Raw genomic sequence first — 15,697 nt, 5'->3', positions numbered from 1 at the left:
GTTTCCTCTCTCTTGCTCTGTTTTTAAACACTACTGAAAATAACTGTGTTTTTTCTTCTGTGTTTGCATGCAGAGGTGGATATTGAGGGCATGGAGTTCACCCCTGTTGAGGCAGACAGCGTGGACAGTGTCAGTGATGGGGAGGAGGAAGACCACTACAGCCTCCAGAGCAGCTCTAGCGATACCAGCTACACAGCCACACATTCCCACAGACTGCAGCCGCACCACTGTTAGACGTCATGCGGCCATCCATCTCCTAACCAGCTTCCTCACCTGTGTTCGCCTCCCCATTACCCTACCTACCCTGAGCATTTACAAATGCCAACGCCGCCCACTACCTACATCAGCCCCAAATGCACAACAGAAGTACCACCTTCCTCTTTTCCCGCTTCTCCCCGGAAGCACATGGGGCTAAAAAAATGACTCAAGCTTTCCTGACCCCCCCCGCTTTCCCCAACCACTGACCCTACCTCACCCTACAACATCCTGCCTGAACCTGTCCCTCCTGACACACCCTGCCCTCCCACCACCCTCAAACTCACGTACCTAGTGTTTTGCTGCAGGCTCAGAGCGAGCAGAGCAGAGTTTGTGGTTTTTATCAGCAACTTCTGTGGTTGGTGGACAGCTTTGACTTGTTAATCAGCATTTTGTAACGTGTGTATGTGTGTGTGCATGTTTATGTGTGTATGTGTAGGAGAAAAAAGAACCCAAGTGAGGGAGCAGTCAAACACAAAATATAAGCTTCATGTCATCTTGTGGCAATAATACACAGACAAGGCTTTGCACTAGGTATCGATAAGCACATCTGTTTGTTCTGCAATATATGCAACAATGGACCCTCGAAGGTTATGTTCATAATACAGTATCTTCCTTACCAAAATAAGAGATAAAATTGGATCTAAAACAGGACCTATTGCAAATTTCCTGCATGTTCCATGAAACGTCTGACAGCTGAAACTGGTCAATATATAAAGGAATAGTTTGACACTTTAGGGAATACTCATTCTTCTTCTTGCCAGTGGTTCAATGAGGCAATTAATATCACTCTCATATCTTAACCTGTTATATCTTCTTTATCTAGTTCATACACAAAGTGTAAAATTGTCCAGTCACTGTTTAAAGGTTTTTTTTTTCTGTAAACAAGTAACATATATTGTGATTTTTAGAGGACCCTGGAGCCAGACGATTTTTTTTTAGCTGTGAACAGAGCCAGGCAAGCTGTTTCCCCAGTTTCCTGTCTGTGTGCTAAGCTAAGCTCAATGGCTGCTGCCTGCCTGAGAGTGCCATCGCTCTGTCTCATCTGACTCTTGCCAAGAAAGCTAATGAGCACATTTCCCTAAATGTCAAACTAGTGCTTTAATTTTTTTTTCCTCTTTTTTGAAGTGCTGTCAGTATGAAGATGTGCTTCTGCGAGTGTGTGACCTACATAAAACAGGACTTTTGTACATAACTACATTTTCATGACCAAATGTGGGCAATGTTTGAGAAAGACAAACTGAAAAAGTCACAGAGCCGTAGCAGGGAAGAAAGAATGTAAATAGATGTACAGTTACTGCCCAAACCCTTGTGTCTCCCTCTGGTTGGTTTGCCTAACCACTACTCCACACTACTGACCACTACACTGTACCACCCTATGGTGTGGATGGACTACTATCTCAAATAAAAAAAAGGAGTTGCCTCACAACTAAAACTCTATTCCTTAAAGATTGACTAAAATCTTGTTTCCTTTCTCAGTAGCTAATTGATGTAGCAATAAGTCAAGAGGCAGGTGCTTCCTCGGAGTGTTTCAATGATTCTGGTGGACCAGGAGGTGTTATGGGAGACTTTTGTGTAGATGGCAAGTGGGTGACTACAGAATGGACCTACAGAAAAAGGGAGGAGGCTTCCTTTTTCTTTTTCACTAATGGATCCTTCTCCTTGCCCATGAGGACATCTACCCAGAATTAGCATTTCTCTACAGCTCTGTTACTTTTTTAAGTGGCGTTCATGTGTGATTTTTCTTTTCTGCTCTGATTAACAAGTCAAAGCTGCAAATGTGGAAATGAAAAAAAAAAAAAAAAAAAGTAAAAAAAAATAAGGACCAGCTTTAATCATTTGTTCTCTGTAGCGGGTGCTCATTTAGCTAACTTAGAAAACTAATCGCATTCAGCTGAACTTAGAATTTCTATAACAAGACTAATGATCCTGTTTGCTCCCCCTGCTAAATGTTACCTATTTCGGAAGCATATGCACTTATTAGCCACTGTTGACGGAGGAGGTGCTTCTTTCGCTCTCTGATCGTTTTAATAATCATTAGACCTCAGTCTCTGGCAGTCTTTAGAGCTTGGCATCCCAACACTTCAGAAACAAAAAGGGGAAAAGGGCCGGTCACCGTGGCAGGTCTGACCAAAAAAAAAAACACAAAACAAAAATTTAAAAAAAAAAAAAAAAAAACTACAAAAGGCTTAAAAGAAAACAAAAACATGCATACAAAAGAAGCTAACTGTCACTAAAGGTGATATTAGACAGTGTAGTCTATATTTCTTGTATTAAATTTTGTATTATATTTTCCTAAATGTTCCAAGTGAGTATATCTATATATATCTCTCTCTCTCTCTATATATATATATATATAAAAAAAATATAAATATATACACACACACACACAAACACAAGATTAAATATGTAATTTTGTGTGTGTGTATGTGTATGTATACATATGAGAGACAGACACACAGGAGGCCAGGCTTGTTGAAGGGAGAGTGGGGACAGGGGAGCTGATACACCGGCTCCCTCTCCCATGGGTGACACTCCTGCTATCATTCTGTGCCTTGGTGAGCATTCAACCTCATCTTCCTCTTCCCCTTCCTCCCACCTCTCTAACCCTCAGTACCTGCTCAGGCCCCTCTGTCATCTGTCTTCCTCGTCTTCACCTCTGGCAGGGCTGAAAGGTTCATCCCTTACCATGCCAAAACGCTTAAGAGCAAGGGGCGCGTGAAGAGAAGACCTCATTATAAATACAAATTCAAATGAAAGCCCTTTCAGTCTTTACTGAGAAGCCACTGTTGTACTACAACCTGTACAGGCACTCCCAGCCCTCTTGTCCCCCACCTGTCTGCCAGTGCCGTCTCTTGTCACAAAAGGAAAAAAAAAAAGAAAGAAAGAAAAAAAAAAAATCACACACTGGTAAACTCTCATGGCAGCTGCCAATCGCCCCAAATGGCCATCAATGGGGATCAGAACTTCTGGGCTTGAAGCATGTTTTATCTTTTTTTTTTTTTTTTGTCATTTAACTATTATTGTATGTTGATTTATGTGTTTGTTAAGTGGGAGTCACTGGGAGAGGAGCGATAAAAGATTAATCCAATCGATGGCAGCTTAAGGTGTTATCCTCTGTGCTCCCAGTTGTTCGCCCCAAAAATAGTGTTACCCATTGATCAGGGGACCTCTTGACACACAGCAATATTACCATCTTGTGCTTTTCTGAGCGAGGGTGGGCAGGCAGGGTTTTTAAGACAAGCAGGTGGTTTTGCTTTTGAGTCTGTGGTGCATTTTTCGATGACCAATTCTTATTTTGTTTTGATGAATTGTACCTCCTATCTGCACTCTCTCCATACACTGCAGGAGGGCAAAATAAAAAAACTAACAAAAAACCTAGAGATGAAAAAGAAAAACATTTTTGGAAAAGCTGTTTTTTTTTTTGTCATTGAGAGTTTACATTCATGTCAAAGGATTTGTACATGACTGTTTGTAGCAAAAATGTCCTTTTTCAGTTTTGTTGGTCAAATGAACAACTTAGCAAACCATGTCAATGGCATAACATTATTCTCTTGCACAGAACCTCCCAGTAAGAAAAGTAATATAAAGACAGAGTGAATGGGATGAACTGAGGGCCAGATAAGAGATTATAATTTTTCAGTGGCATCATTGAAAAATGTACATGGCACAACACTCATATGAGTGACTTTTGAGCAGTTGACTGGATGTGATAACATTTAGTTTGAATGATGGATGGATAGTGTTTATGGAAATTCTTTTAATGATGTGCCTTGGAAAAACTTATTTTCTTAAAAAAAAAAAAAGAGATTGTACCAATTAAGAATTAAATGAAGTCACAGTTTTTCACATTTGTAACCCCTTGAGGAGCTGATGGTACCTCTTCCTTTCTCATGGCAACATGTTGATGGGGCTTGTCATTGAACTCTGATTAACATCAAAGCGCCATTTCCGAGTCAGAGACGGGGACTCATTTTGAAAAACTGTTGACTTCAGAGCAAGTGCAGACAAGGTTTGATATTTGCTTTCATGTTGCTGTTGCACAGAGATTTACTGGAGGGTGTTGGGTTTTCTATGATCACAGCCGCACGATGTGATGTTTGGAGACATCAGCAGGCAGAGACAGAGAGTCGGTGGGATGAAATCAGGGTGAAGCACAGACAAGGGACAGGCTGCACCAAGAGCAGGGTCAAAGCAGAAAACTGCACACAAAAAAACCCACCTTCTTATCCTGTAGCCTGTCGACTAATGGTGCTCATAAAATCGACACAGTAACTTCCAGAAAATATTATTCCTGCCAAACAAATAGTCACTTTTAAATCTTCCATGCTGAACAATTAGCAAGAATTCCTTTTATGTAATTCCAGATGAATAGCTTTAGCTATTTTCTGGCTTTAGGTCACGTTTCTGCTTTATGTACCCCTTTATGTATCTACTCCTTTTTTTTCTTTTTTAACCTTTATGTATCAGGTGACACTGTAGATCTGTGTTCATGAGAAGACTTGAGGGGTGTCACAACAGCATTATGGTTCATCTTTTCTTCCCACAAGAACCCAGATGCTGAGAGGGTGTGCTGGCAGGGACTGACTTGGGAGGAGGATGTTGGGAGGTGTGGGGGTTGCCTGGGCTGACATACTGTGCAGAGTAGGGAGAGTTCTGTGCCAGAGACCTGTGAATATGTTCCTTTTTAGCGAATGTGTAATATGCATTCAGAAGATGTTATATAAGTTTCTTTTTTTTTTTTTGTGCGTGTGTGAGTGTGTGTGCACGAGTACCTGGTGCTAGCTACGTTTTAGCAAACACTTGAAGGTATTGTGTATTCTCTCATTGTAATATAATTAAAATGTTTTATAAATAAAGCTGGCATTGCCTCATTATTGCCCTAAAATGGTTTAAATGGTTTTTGATACATTACTTACTAGACAAGTTGCTTAGTGAGGGAGAAACAGAGCAGTTTGACAACCTCCAACTGAACAAAGCAGCAGGAATATGCAGATAAAAGATGTTTAAGTGTTATGGGGTTTCCTGTTTGGTTTGTGCAGCTGTGAAACTGATCTGTAGTTTGGAATATTAACTAGCTTTTAAAGGTTAGAGTTCATCTTTTGTTTCCATTACAACAGAGAGAAAAGTTAACAGAAGAAAACAACAAAAATACAAGTAAATCAATAACTCATTAAAGCTTAATTTAATAAAGATAAAACAAAACACTGGAGTTTAAAATGTAGAATCTGAAAATATTTTTGGATGTGTTGCAAAACATCTTTAACAGAAAGTCCAGTGGATTCTAGCTAAAATTCAATATTACAAAGGCTTAATGCCAAATAATCATTCAAAAGACTTCACAAGTTATTTAACTATAATTCAAGTCTTGCTGCAGAAAAATGAGGTCAATTGCACCTTACAGGGAATGCAATCATTGAAAAGTTAACTACATGTTCATCAGTGGTAAAGTATCATACCAACAGGCAGATTAAAATGACGTGAAATTACCTCTCATTTACACAGTTAAAGTCTAATCACGTTACAGAGTAAATCTGTGCATGACCGTACTACCGTAATACATGCACTGTACTACAGAAAACATTGATATTATGTGTGTTGTATTTATGTGTTTGAAAGTAGGTTTATTACTGTCTCAAACCAAGTCATAAGAAAAACAACTGTAAATAAATGAGTATTTAAATATCCCCTTCCTTGTCCTTCTTTGCTTATTTGAAATTAAAACTATACAGTCACAGTATCATGATTTTGTCTAACGTGAACTTAAGGCTGCATCAATAACCAAAGTAAAAACAGTACAATGTGCAATGGCAAAAAATACGTCACTACATTAGTTGGTCATAAAATGTGATCTGATCTTCATCTAAGTCAGAACTATAGACAAGTTATTAACACACAAACGCTTATAATTTATTATGTCTTCAAATGTTCACAGTGTTGTTGGACAAAGTAGGTCAGTCCTTGGATTTAGTGGCAGCAATAACCTTAAGAACACCTACATATCTGGACAATTGAACTGCTTGGTTTGAGGACATTCTGTCCAGGAATTGAGATGGCAAAGCAAGATGTTCCCTCCACTGTGCTTCACCTCTGTGATGATGTTCTCATGTTGGTTTGCACTGGCCTTCTTAACACTTAAGAAGTGCTCTATGTTTGTCCTCATATAATCCAGAGGCACAATGTGTCCTTCCACTTCACTGAAACACTTAGGTTTGGCTCTGAGATATATCTGTGATATTTACTTTATTTGCTGTCAAACCACTTTGTAAACTTTGTTTTTAAAGGTGGTGCATAAATAAAGATTATTATCAATATAATCCTAAATAAGTCAACATTAGTGTAATCGATTGACAGAAGATTTGAACAGCAAATTGATGTGTTATATCTCTAACCCACACCTCTAATCTGGTTTTACTGATTGGACTCCAGCTAGTTTCTTTTGATAGTGTCTTAAGAATTTCTATACTTCTTCCAACTACTTCCACTGTGAATGCTTAAATGATGTTTTCAGTTTGGACAACAATACAATATTGAGTTTTAGTGGGATAGTTACAACACTGTTCATAATTATGTTTGTTTATAATTATAACTTAGAAGAAGAACTGACCATATTTTAAGTCAAATTTAAATATAAATGCATGTAATTCTAAAGCACATACCCACTGCTGATTACCTGGATCGGGTGTGTTCAGCCAATCAGAAGCTGCAAGGGCAGGGATAGTTGGAAAACAAGCAGGACAGTGGCCCTCGATGGCTGGAGTTTAGAGACCCCTGTTCTAAAGGGTTCACTTATTTTCTTTGCTATTCAATTACTTGAATTACTGAAAAAAAGTGATAAACCCAACTCAAACTAATTGAGAAGATTATCGTTGTACAAGAAAAGCACATATCAATTATCAATACATAATTACTTAACAGTCTTCTAAATTTATAAGATTAAATAATTAGCCCCACAGAGGGGCAACCATTTTGCATTTTACACCTGATGCAGTTACAGCATTAAAAGGTGATTTCCTACAAAGGCTCAAGACCTGAGATACACTAAAAAATGAGAGGGAAACAAAAGACAGCTGAGAGCAGAAAAAACAAGTAAAAGTCTTTAACTGTAGAAAACTGAGCTAATCTGACAGAAGACGATTCACATGATAGAAAAAAGAACAAACAGCGATCAGTGAGATTTCAGGAAAAACTTCAGTCTAGTCGAGATGATCAAAAGGCTTTCTGCTGAGGTCACGTCACCTGCATGGTATTCACACATGGTCCAGTCAGACGTACTGCTGGGGTTTCTGTGGGACGGTAGCAGCTGAAGCCAGGCTCTTGGCTGCTTCTCTGGCCTTCTCTGAAGCGTCCTTCACTGTGTCCCTGAGCAGCCGCTGGGGTGCCTCTCCTGTGAGACCAGAGTGTAGACAATGAAGACATCACACATTTTCACACATGGAAAACTGCTGGTCTCATAAAGCTGTCAAAGGTAAGTCTTTGTCATTCAGAAATCGGTGACGTTTAGAGTTCCTTATGGCGTTATTCAGTCATAGCAAGTATGGAAAGAACCACTGCTTCTGCAATACTTGGCAGCTGAACCGTATCACTTCAAGACTCTTACAAGTTGCATCAGTGATGCCAAAGTGTCTCAGATGGGATGCTGTACCAACTCAAGTGGTTATTCAATTATAAGACCAACATGTTAAATTACCTTCACATTTTCAAAAAGATATACCTTACTTAAATGTGCTTTATTTCATTGCATGCCTGATGGAAACGTGACAAAACCGAAATTATTATGGACCTTCCATTAAAAACACAAATGTTTTTGAAAGATGTTACGAAGTGTTTCACATTGGATTCTGCGCCATGGGATGCAGTCTATCTGTATATATGAACTTGCTGTGAACCTTCAAACTGTGAACAACAACCTCAGTCACAATATACAACACAAGAGAGCACAGTCCCTAAACTGTGAGAGAGAAACACACCTGGGATGAGCCAGTTTCTTCACTTTCACATTCTTTTTAATCAAAGCAGCAGATAGAGCAGAAGTGTTTTTCCTGGTAGGGTGGTTGTACGTTGGCAGACTGAGAAACGTCCTCACAAGTTTGGAGTCTGATAATAACAGGAGGGAGTGGATCTTGGGAATACACAGGAACCAAAAACAAAGCAAACAAATGCTTTATCTGCTTACACTGGCATCATATAAACTACAGAAATCTTGTTTTAATGGGAGGCGACCACAGCCAATTTTACCCAAATTAAACTGGCTGAGAGTTGATGTACTACAAAAGGAGATTTCACTTGTTTTCATCAAACTGACAGTCCACATTTCCTTTTCCTGCCAAATGGTGAGTAGATTTCTTCTGTATTATTTCCTTAATAGACTGTGTTAGGGCATCAAGTCTGCTCTCAGATTAACCTAAAAACAGTTTAAAAAACAGTCCACCTGCATTCCCTTTGTCTATGTTCTGCTGGTTAATATTATGTCACATTACCAACAGTGTTAAGGGCATTTTATGTGTTTAAGTTTGTCTCATCTTAATAAACAAACAGTCTTAAAGTCTTAAAACGAGGTGGGACGTCTCTCTGTCTGTCCATGTGCATCATGTCCTGCGCTATCCCAGATATTTTGTTCAAAAATACTGGTCTGTGTCAAGTAATTCTTTGCATTACGAAAAAAAAAAAAAAACATGCAAAATGTCATACGAGGTCATGAGGGGTTGTTATGAATAGGTTTATGCCAGGTTTATATTACTTACAATATAAGATCTCAGCCAGCCTAATTATCACTTGAATATATACTTTAGAAATGAATATTAGCATTAAAACTATACAGGACATTGACATGTAGTAAGCACAGTATATCAGGTTCATATAAGACTTATATCACAAGAGTTACTATATTCCTTAGTTATAGGTTTTAAGGTGTAAATCTTCAGATTGTGATCCTTACAAATGAAAGTCCTGCAAATACTACAGTCAGTAAAATTTAAGTAAAGGAGACACTGAAAATCAAGGATGATCAAACAGTAAGCCCTGACATTTGTAAAATTTAATTTATGACATTTAAAACTATTTTTAAAGACTTGCTGGCACTCTAATGCTGTTCATCCCTGAACAAACTCTAGGTCTAAATCTGTTACATCAGTATTTCATCTTGATTGCATTTTAGTTGTTCAGATTGTTCTGAGTGCTGTTTTCAGTCAATGCTTGGCTTCTCTCTCAATGAGCTGCTGAAATCATTAAACATGAAAATACCTTTGTTCTTTACCTCATTAACCTACTGATAACATCAAGTGTTGAATATGAAGAAAAATTATTATCGGGTCAGTCAGAGATAATAATATGGATTATTGTCAGTGTAATGCAACTACTTCTCGTGTAAATGAAGCAGATTTTTTACAGCAATACACATATTTAACTATTTTGTTCTTGCATACAAAATTTTGTTCTGAAAATCAGTCTCTTCATATACAAAAACCTGTTTGCAGAAATCTTGAAAAAAAAAAAAAAAAAAAAAAAAAAGCCAAACAGCAAAAACATCAATCAATCAATAATATTGGATGAACATGTTGAACTTTCTATAGAGTGGTTTTGAACAGCTTTTGTCCAGTAGAGACAGAGACAATACTGTGATAATCTGAGTGACCATGTTGACTGAAATGTCTTTGATACATCACCTGTCAACTGCAATGCAACTCTAGTCGGATGGCATGATTAGCATTACTAGACTTCTCCGAAAACTGCAGGAAACTTACTTCATAAATATGCATCATGCTTTACTCATTTCTAACAGCTGATAGCAGCAATGCTAATTTACTGACAATTTATTCACGGCAAGAGATCAGAGGAAGGCTGAGTATGTGGGGTGCTTCAAAATATATAAAACAGCCAAACAACCAGATACATAAGTGTTAACATCCCCCCACAGCTGTTAAAGAAACAACAGCTTAGATCCTCTCTGTTCCCCACCACTTATTATTGACTATACTGCCATACACTGGCAATATAAGGTAAGTGACACTATTTTCAAACTCAGCTTTGCCTCTACTGGATAATATATTATTTAGTTATTGTAAATGTAATATGTGAAACGTGAAAAAGTGAAAAGATCAAAATTTAACAATTTAAAAAAACAACACCAAATCATGGGCAAATTTCCTTTCTGATGTGGATAGTGGTAATACTAAATAACCTGTTTGGTATTTCAGCAAAGCAAGAAAATATTCATTATGTTTTTTAAAAAAAGGGACAATACTGCTGTCACTAACTTTCCTCCTACAAATGATCATGAGTAGTAATGTGTTTTATTTCAAACAAAAATGACACTGGGGTAAACAACTATGCTGACACTAGGTTCATTTTGAGTCACTTTATTTGGTTTTAGTACTAATGAGTTTCTTCCCTCTGACTTTTTCAAAATAAACATACATGGGGCAAGAGGCACTACATGTGCTACTCTACTGAATGGGGTTTGTACATCACATATGCCACATATATCATGTGACAACCCTAGGAACACCCCAGGATGCCAGATGGATCCTCCACTGTCAAAATACTTACCACAACGCCCAGCCTGATGCCAATCCCTGCCGTCCCATCAACAAAGGAGCAGTGGGACAGAATCACAATAATGGGAGAGTGTCTGTTCAGGTGTTAGTATGCTGCATCAGCACAATACAGTTTGAAGCACAACACACATCTCAACGGTCAAGGTCCACTGCCAAACAAGGAGCTACATTTTCCATGTAGTGTCTCTCGCTGAAAACACACTTCTGTGTTGCACTGACTTTCCCTTCTTTTTAAGTCAGCCAAACCCTTCTCTAGAAACAGTTTTTTCAGTATCAAATATATATTGCACATGATAAAGGGCTGTGATTAGAATCTCAAACTTTGAAATCTTTTTTTTTTTTTTTAACTGTTCATGTGTCCCTGCTTTTCAGTGCTTTCAGATTTTTTTAGTGTTCTATCATCTTAAACTGTATCTCATATTTTGGGCTACTGGTTTGGAGCAAACAGACTGTTTGAATATGTTACTTTGGGGTTTGGGAAACTGTGATGCTATTTTTTAACCATGTCCTGACATCTTATGAATGAAACAAATAACTGTTCAATCCAGAGAATAATGAAAGGTTATCAAAGTTTTTGCCCTACTTTGTCATCTTAAGTAATAATGTAGGTTTGTGTTTTTCATGTGACCCTTCTGAACAGTATGATAGTACTCCAACACTGACTACCTAAACTGTTTTATCTGAGCCTAAATTCAGAAATCCAAGCTGTTTGTCACTGTAACTGTCATGGTTTCGCTCCCCTCTGCAAGACCACCAAGGGCTTTAGGCTGCTTTTAGTGCTTAAATTAACCTGTTTCTAAGACAAACATGCAAAAACATGTTTCTTCCTGTAAGTAACACAACTTTCCAGTTCATGCAAATTTATTACAACACTACTACTCTGTGACAGTCAAGTTGCTTCTGTGTAAATTAAAAAGAAAAAAATGTCTTGTTGTCTTGGGGTCTTAGGAAAGCAAATGCTAAATGTCGGGAAGAAGCAACTTCAGTTTTGACTTACACTTATCTCATGACTATACACAATGTTTCATGGATGTTTGGTCATATATTTAGAGTAAAAGCTATGTTTAAAAATGAAATCAAAAACAATAATAAGTGTAATGGAAGTCACAGGCTTATGTTCTGAGGAAGGTAAACCTCACTTCCTGAATTTGTTTTATACTTTCTAGAAATGACAACCATTAAAAATAAATTGCTTTGTATCTTGTTGCTTTGCACTTTTTCCTTGTTTCTGCTGGTGAAGTGTACATACCCTGTAGGTTGGACAGTGCATATTCCAGCCCCTTCATGGCCTTCACCTGGTTGCTCTTGAAGCGGGCCAATCCAAACTCCTAGCATTAAGACACAACAAGAAATGGCTTTACATGGGGGAAATGTTTATTATTTTTGACAATAATTTATTACTAATGTTGGCACTTGCACACAAGCTCCCATGCCCTGGCTGCCTAGGCTACAACACAGAAATTAAACTAGGGACTTGAACAAAGAACTGTGAATTTCATTCTTCTTGGTAAAAAGAATACATCTACTTAAATTGAAGTTTAAATATATATTTCTACACAGAACAGATAACAGTAGGTGATAATCTAAGGAAAATTTCTTAATACAGAAAGAGATTAAATGTACCTGAATAGGTCTGGAGAAGCCATAAACACTTGAAGATATCCATGCTTCTCGTTTCAGCTGGGTGGTGGCTGGCTGCTCCACTGAGTCTTGGAAAACACAACGCTCCTCAACTGACTAATATGAGAGAGAAAAGTGACAGCAAGTTAGGTTTATGGGCAAGGCATAGGGCAAGGGTCGCTGCAGCTAAATCAATTGACCCGCATGATTAATTTGGCACAAGTTTAATGCCGTTTGCCCTTCCTCATGCAACCATCCTCATTTACTCGGGCTTGGGACCCACTAAGACCGCACTGGCTTGTGCAACCTTAGTCGCCAAGACTAATGGTCCCTGGTCTTCCAAGGTGGCATCCCATCCAAGTACTAAGCAGGCTCTCGATCGGGCACTCGTAGGACTGTGTGGCCGCTCATGTGAATAAAAATGTAACTAATAACAATAACTAATAACAAAAACAAAACAAAACAGAGAATCAAATATCTCACCATGAGAGTTGTGTGGTTGAGGTTCCAGGTGTAGGTTGTCAGGCTCCTGTTGACAGGGTCGACAATAGAGTCCTCGATGATGTACACAGAACGAGACATACCAGTAGGGAAGAACCGCTCTGCCCAGCGAGGTAGCCGATTGGTCTTCATCAGGAGTCGTCTGGAGAGGAGCTGGTGGTCTGAAGTTACCTCCCGATACACAACGTCCTCTGTGAGAACATGGGTGCTAGTTGACACAAAAAAAACACTGACGTGTCAGGCAGATCATTATTATTAACTTTAAGTATCAGTACAAGTTGGTACTTGTACACTGTCATGTTTCTGTAATATTACAGAAACTTTGATTCTGTAAGGTAAAATCATAAAGCAAATAAAACAGACTGACTACATCATTAAAGATTTGCTAAACGTAATTGTACTTTTTTGTTTTCAGGCTCAGAAATGAAAAGCTTTGTACATCAAAACCTTTATAAGGGTCCTGAATATTGTACAATGTACAACAGAACCATGCACTCCTACTACTACTACTACTAAGTCAATACAGTAACAATCCCTGAAGGTCTAAAAATACTCCAATAACTTCGCTTTGTGTCAAAGGTACTCTATTGACTTCCTCTATTGACTGTTGACTTGTAAATGTTGGTAAAATGCTTTAAATTGTAAAGATGTGGTATATCATGAGAACTGCACAAGGACCTTTGACAGGGTGAATCTATAAATAGGATACTCATCAGAACTTTCAAACAATTGCAACAACTTTAAATCATATTTTTCGGATATTTAACCCGAAAGTTGTGGGTTCGAGTCTCAGGTCCGGCAGGAATTGTCGGTGGGGCGGAGTGGAAAGTCAGCGCCCTGTCCACCTTCAACACTATGACTGAGGTGAGACCCTTGAACAAGGCACCGGACCCCCAACTGCTCCCCGGGCGCCGCAGCTATGCCTGCCCACTGCTCTGGGTGTGTGTTCACTGCTGTGTGTGTGCACTTTGGGATGGGTTAAATGCAGAGCACAAATTCCGAGTATGGGTCACCATACTTGGCCACAAAAGTCCCTTTTCATGTTTCACTTAAGTTAGTGCAGCCTGTGAAATATCAATTTAACAGTAGCTATGGAAAAAAAAAAAAAAACACTCAAAAATAACATTGATCAGGTTTATTGTAGGTTCTTGTTATATTTTCTAGCCTGGCCAGCCAGACTAACTCTCTATCCTATACACAGAATTAGTCTGGAATCTCATGGGTTAAGATCGAATACCTGGGGTGGGACAATGGACACAGAATAAACCAATCAGAGGAACGAAGGATATGATGCAGGCAAAGCTTGCAAGGCCAACAAACAAGCATAGCATTAATCCAACATGGCGTGTGGTAGAGTAGAGATAGTGAATGACTGTTGTCGTTTTTGTTGAAAAAACATGAGAATACACAGTGTTATCACCAGTTCTGTGCGTATTTTTGAACAGAGTAAACAGCAAAAGATTTGCAGACTTGGGACTGGCATTGTGCAACATTAAGTACAAGTTAGTGTGTATGTGCAAGATTTGTTTAAATGTCTTTGGACGACTGCAGCGTAATGCCCACTACATTGCAGACAAACGGCCATTACTGGCCTGGCTCATCTAAAGCTGGAGGAAAAGACTTCCTGTGCAGGAGGTCCAGACCTACATTCTTTCACTAAAAAAGGGGAGTGGGTCTTGCCAGCCAGGCTATATATTTTCAGACAACGCAAAAAAGCTAAAACACAAAGACGTATGTGGAATTTTGCCTTACAAAGAACATCTATAATATTACAATACCTGAATGGGTTTGGATACCTCTGCCAGAAAGCAGAGACAACATGGTCCCACGTGCTCTGGATGTCAGTGTTACTGCAGAAATACTTGACCATTCTCCTCTTGCTGATGTGCAAGATGTCTGGGAATCAGACCTGTGAGGTCCCTCACTGTCACAACACAAACCAATGACAACTTGGATGCTGACTCCATCCAAAGTTTGGCACAGCCCTGCAATAGTGGAGAACCATCAGCAAAACACACACACACACACACACACACACACACACAGACACAGAGACACACAGAGTCGTGTCTCATTATAGTTGTGAGGACACTCATAGACATAATGCATTCTCTAGACCCTAACCCTAACCCCAATCCTAAAACCACGTCTGTGAGGACCGGCCAAAATGTCCTCACAAAACGTGTCCACACAGCCATAGAAAGATATGTTTTCAATATTTACCAACTAAGAGGTTTTGGCAGGTACTTAACTTGCTGAGATAAACAGAAATGATCATTTTTATCCATGAAACGCTCCCCAGTTTACTGTTATTGTCATTAACGTTATATCATTCAACATAATATAACATACCGTTAGCTGAAGCCATGGTTTACGTAACTGCTTATTATTATTATTATTACATGTTAGATCTCTGGACAGCTAACGATAGCTGGTTAGGTCCTAAAAACTAATAGCAATGAACAACAACTCGTACGTTAGTTATTTTTATGTCCGTATATTACTTATTGTGCAGTTCATTCATTTTACAGCTAGCCTACCACAAAGTTTTGTTAGCTGGCTAGCTAGTGAGTGGAGAGAAACGAAAGGTTTTAAAGGCTTTTGACTACCAAAAAAAAACAAATTTTACCTTGTGTTATTGCTAACGAAACAATAGGCTGCTAAATATCCGCACAATGTCCGCATGTTATACCTAGGCCATAAAGTAATTACCGTTAGCTAATAACATCCGTGGTGCTGCATGTGACAGGAGAAGAAGAAAGTGG

The 15,697-nt window shown here is 38.8% G+C and overlaps 2 protein-coding genes across 4 annotated transcripts in view; one reads left to right on the top strand and one right to left on the bottom strand.

Moving 5' to 3' along the window:
- mxd4 (MAX dimerization protein 4) overlaps positions 1–3,621 on the top strand; it is a 22,583-nt gene extending 18,962 nt beyond the window's left edge. The window contains exon 6 of the mRNA XM_026303863.2: positions 74–3,621. Within this exon, the coding sequence (XP_026159648.1) occupies positions 74–234 (161 nt within the window). The 3' untranslated portion in view covers positions 235–3,621. The remainder of the gene's footprint in view (positions 1–73) is intronic.
- prelid1b (PRELI domain containing 1b) overlaps positions 1–15,697 on the bottom strand; it is a 17,773-nt gene extending 2,076 nt beyond the window's left edge. The window contains exons 1-6 of one of the 3 annotated variants that reach the window (XM_026303865.1): positions 15,562–15,697; positions 14,711–14,917; positions 12,915–13,140; positions 12,435–12,548; positions 12,061–12,139; positions 7,495–7,642 (exon numbers count right to left, since the gene is read on the bottom strand). In XM_026303865.1, coding sequence (XP_026159650.1) covers positions 7,521–7,642; positions 12,061–12,139; positions 12,435–12,548; positions 12,915–13,140; positions 14,711–14,802 — 633 coding nt within the window. In that variant the 5' untranslated portion in view covers positions 14,803–14,917; positions 15,562–15,697 and the 3' untranslated portion in view covers positions 7,495–7,520. Of the gene's footprint in view, positions 1–5,419; positions 7,643–12,060; positions 12,140–12,434; positions 12,549–12,914; positions 13,141–14,710; positions 14,918–15,561 lie in introns of those variants that run through there. The other 2 variants (XM_026303864.1, XM_026303866.1) reach the window with 2 other exon arrangements.

Source organism: Mastacembelus armatus, chromosome 1 (assembly GCF_900324485.2).
Source record: "Mastacembelus armatus chromosome 1, fMasArm1.2, whole genome shotgun sequence".
Taxonomy (NCBI): Eukaryota; Metazoa; Chordata; class Actinopteri; order Synbranchiformes; family Mastacembelidae; genus Mastacembelus; species Mastacembelus armatus.
This window is presented reverse-complemented; position numbering and strand designations above follow the sequence as displayed.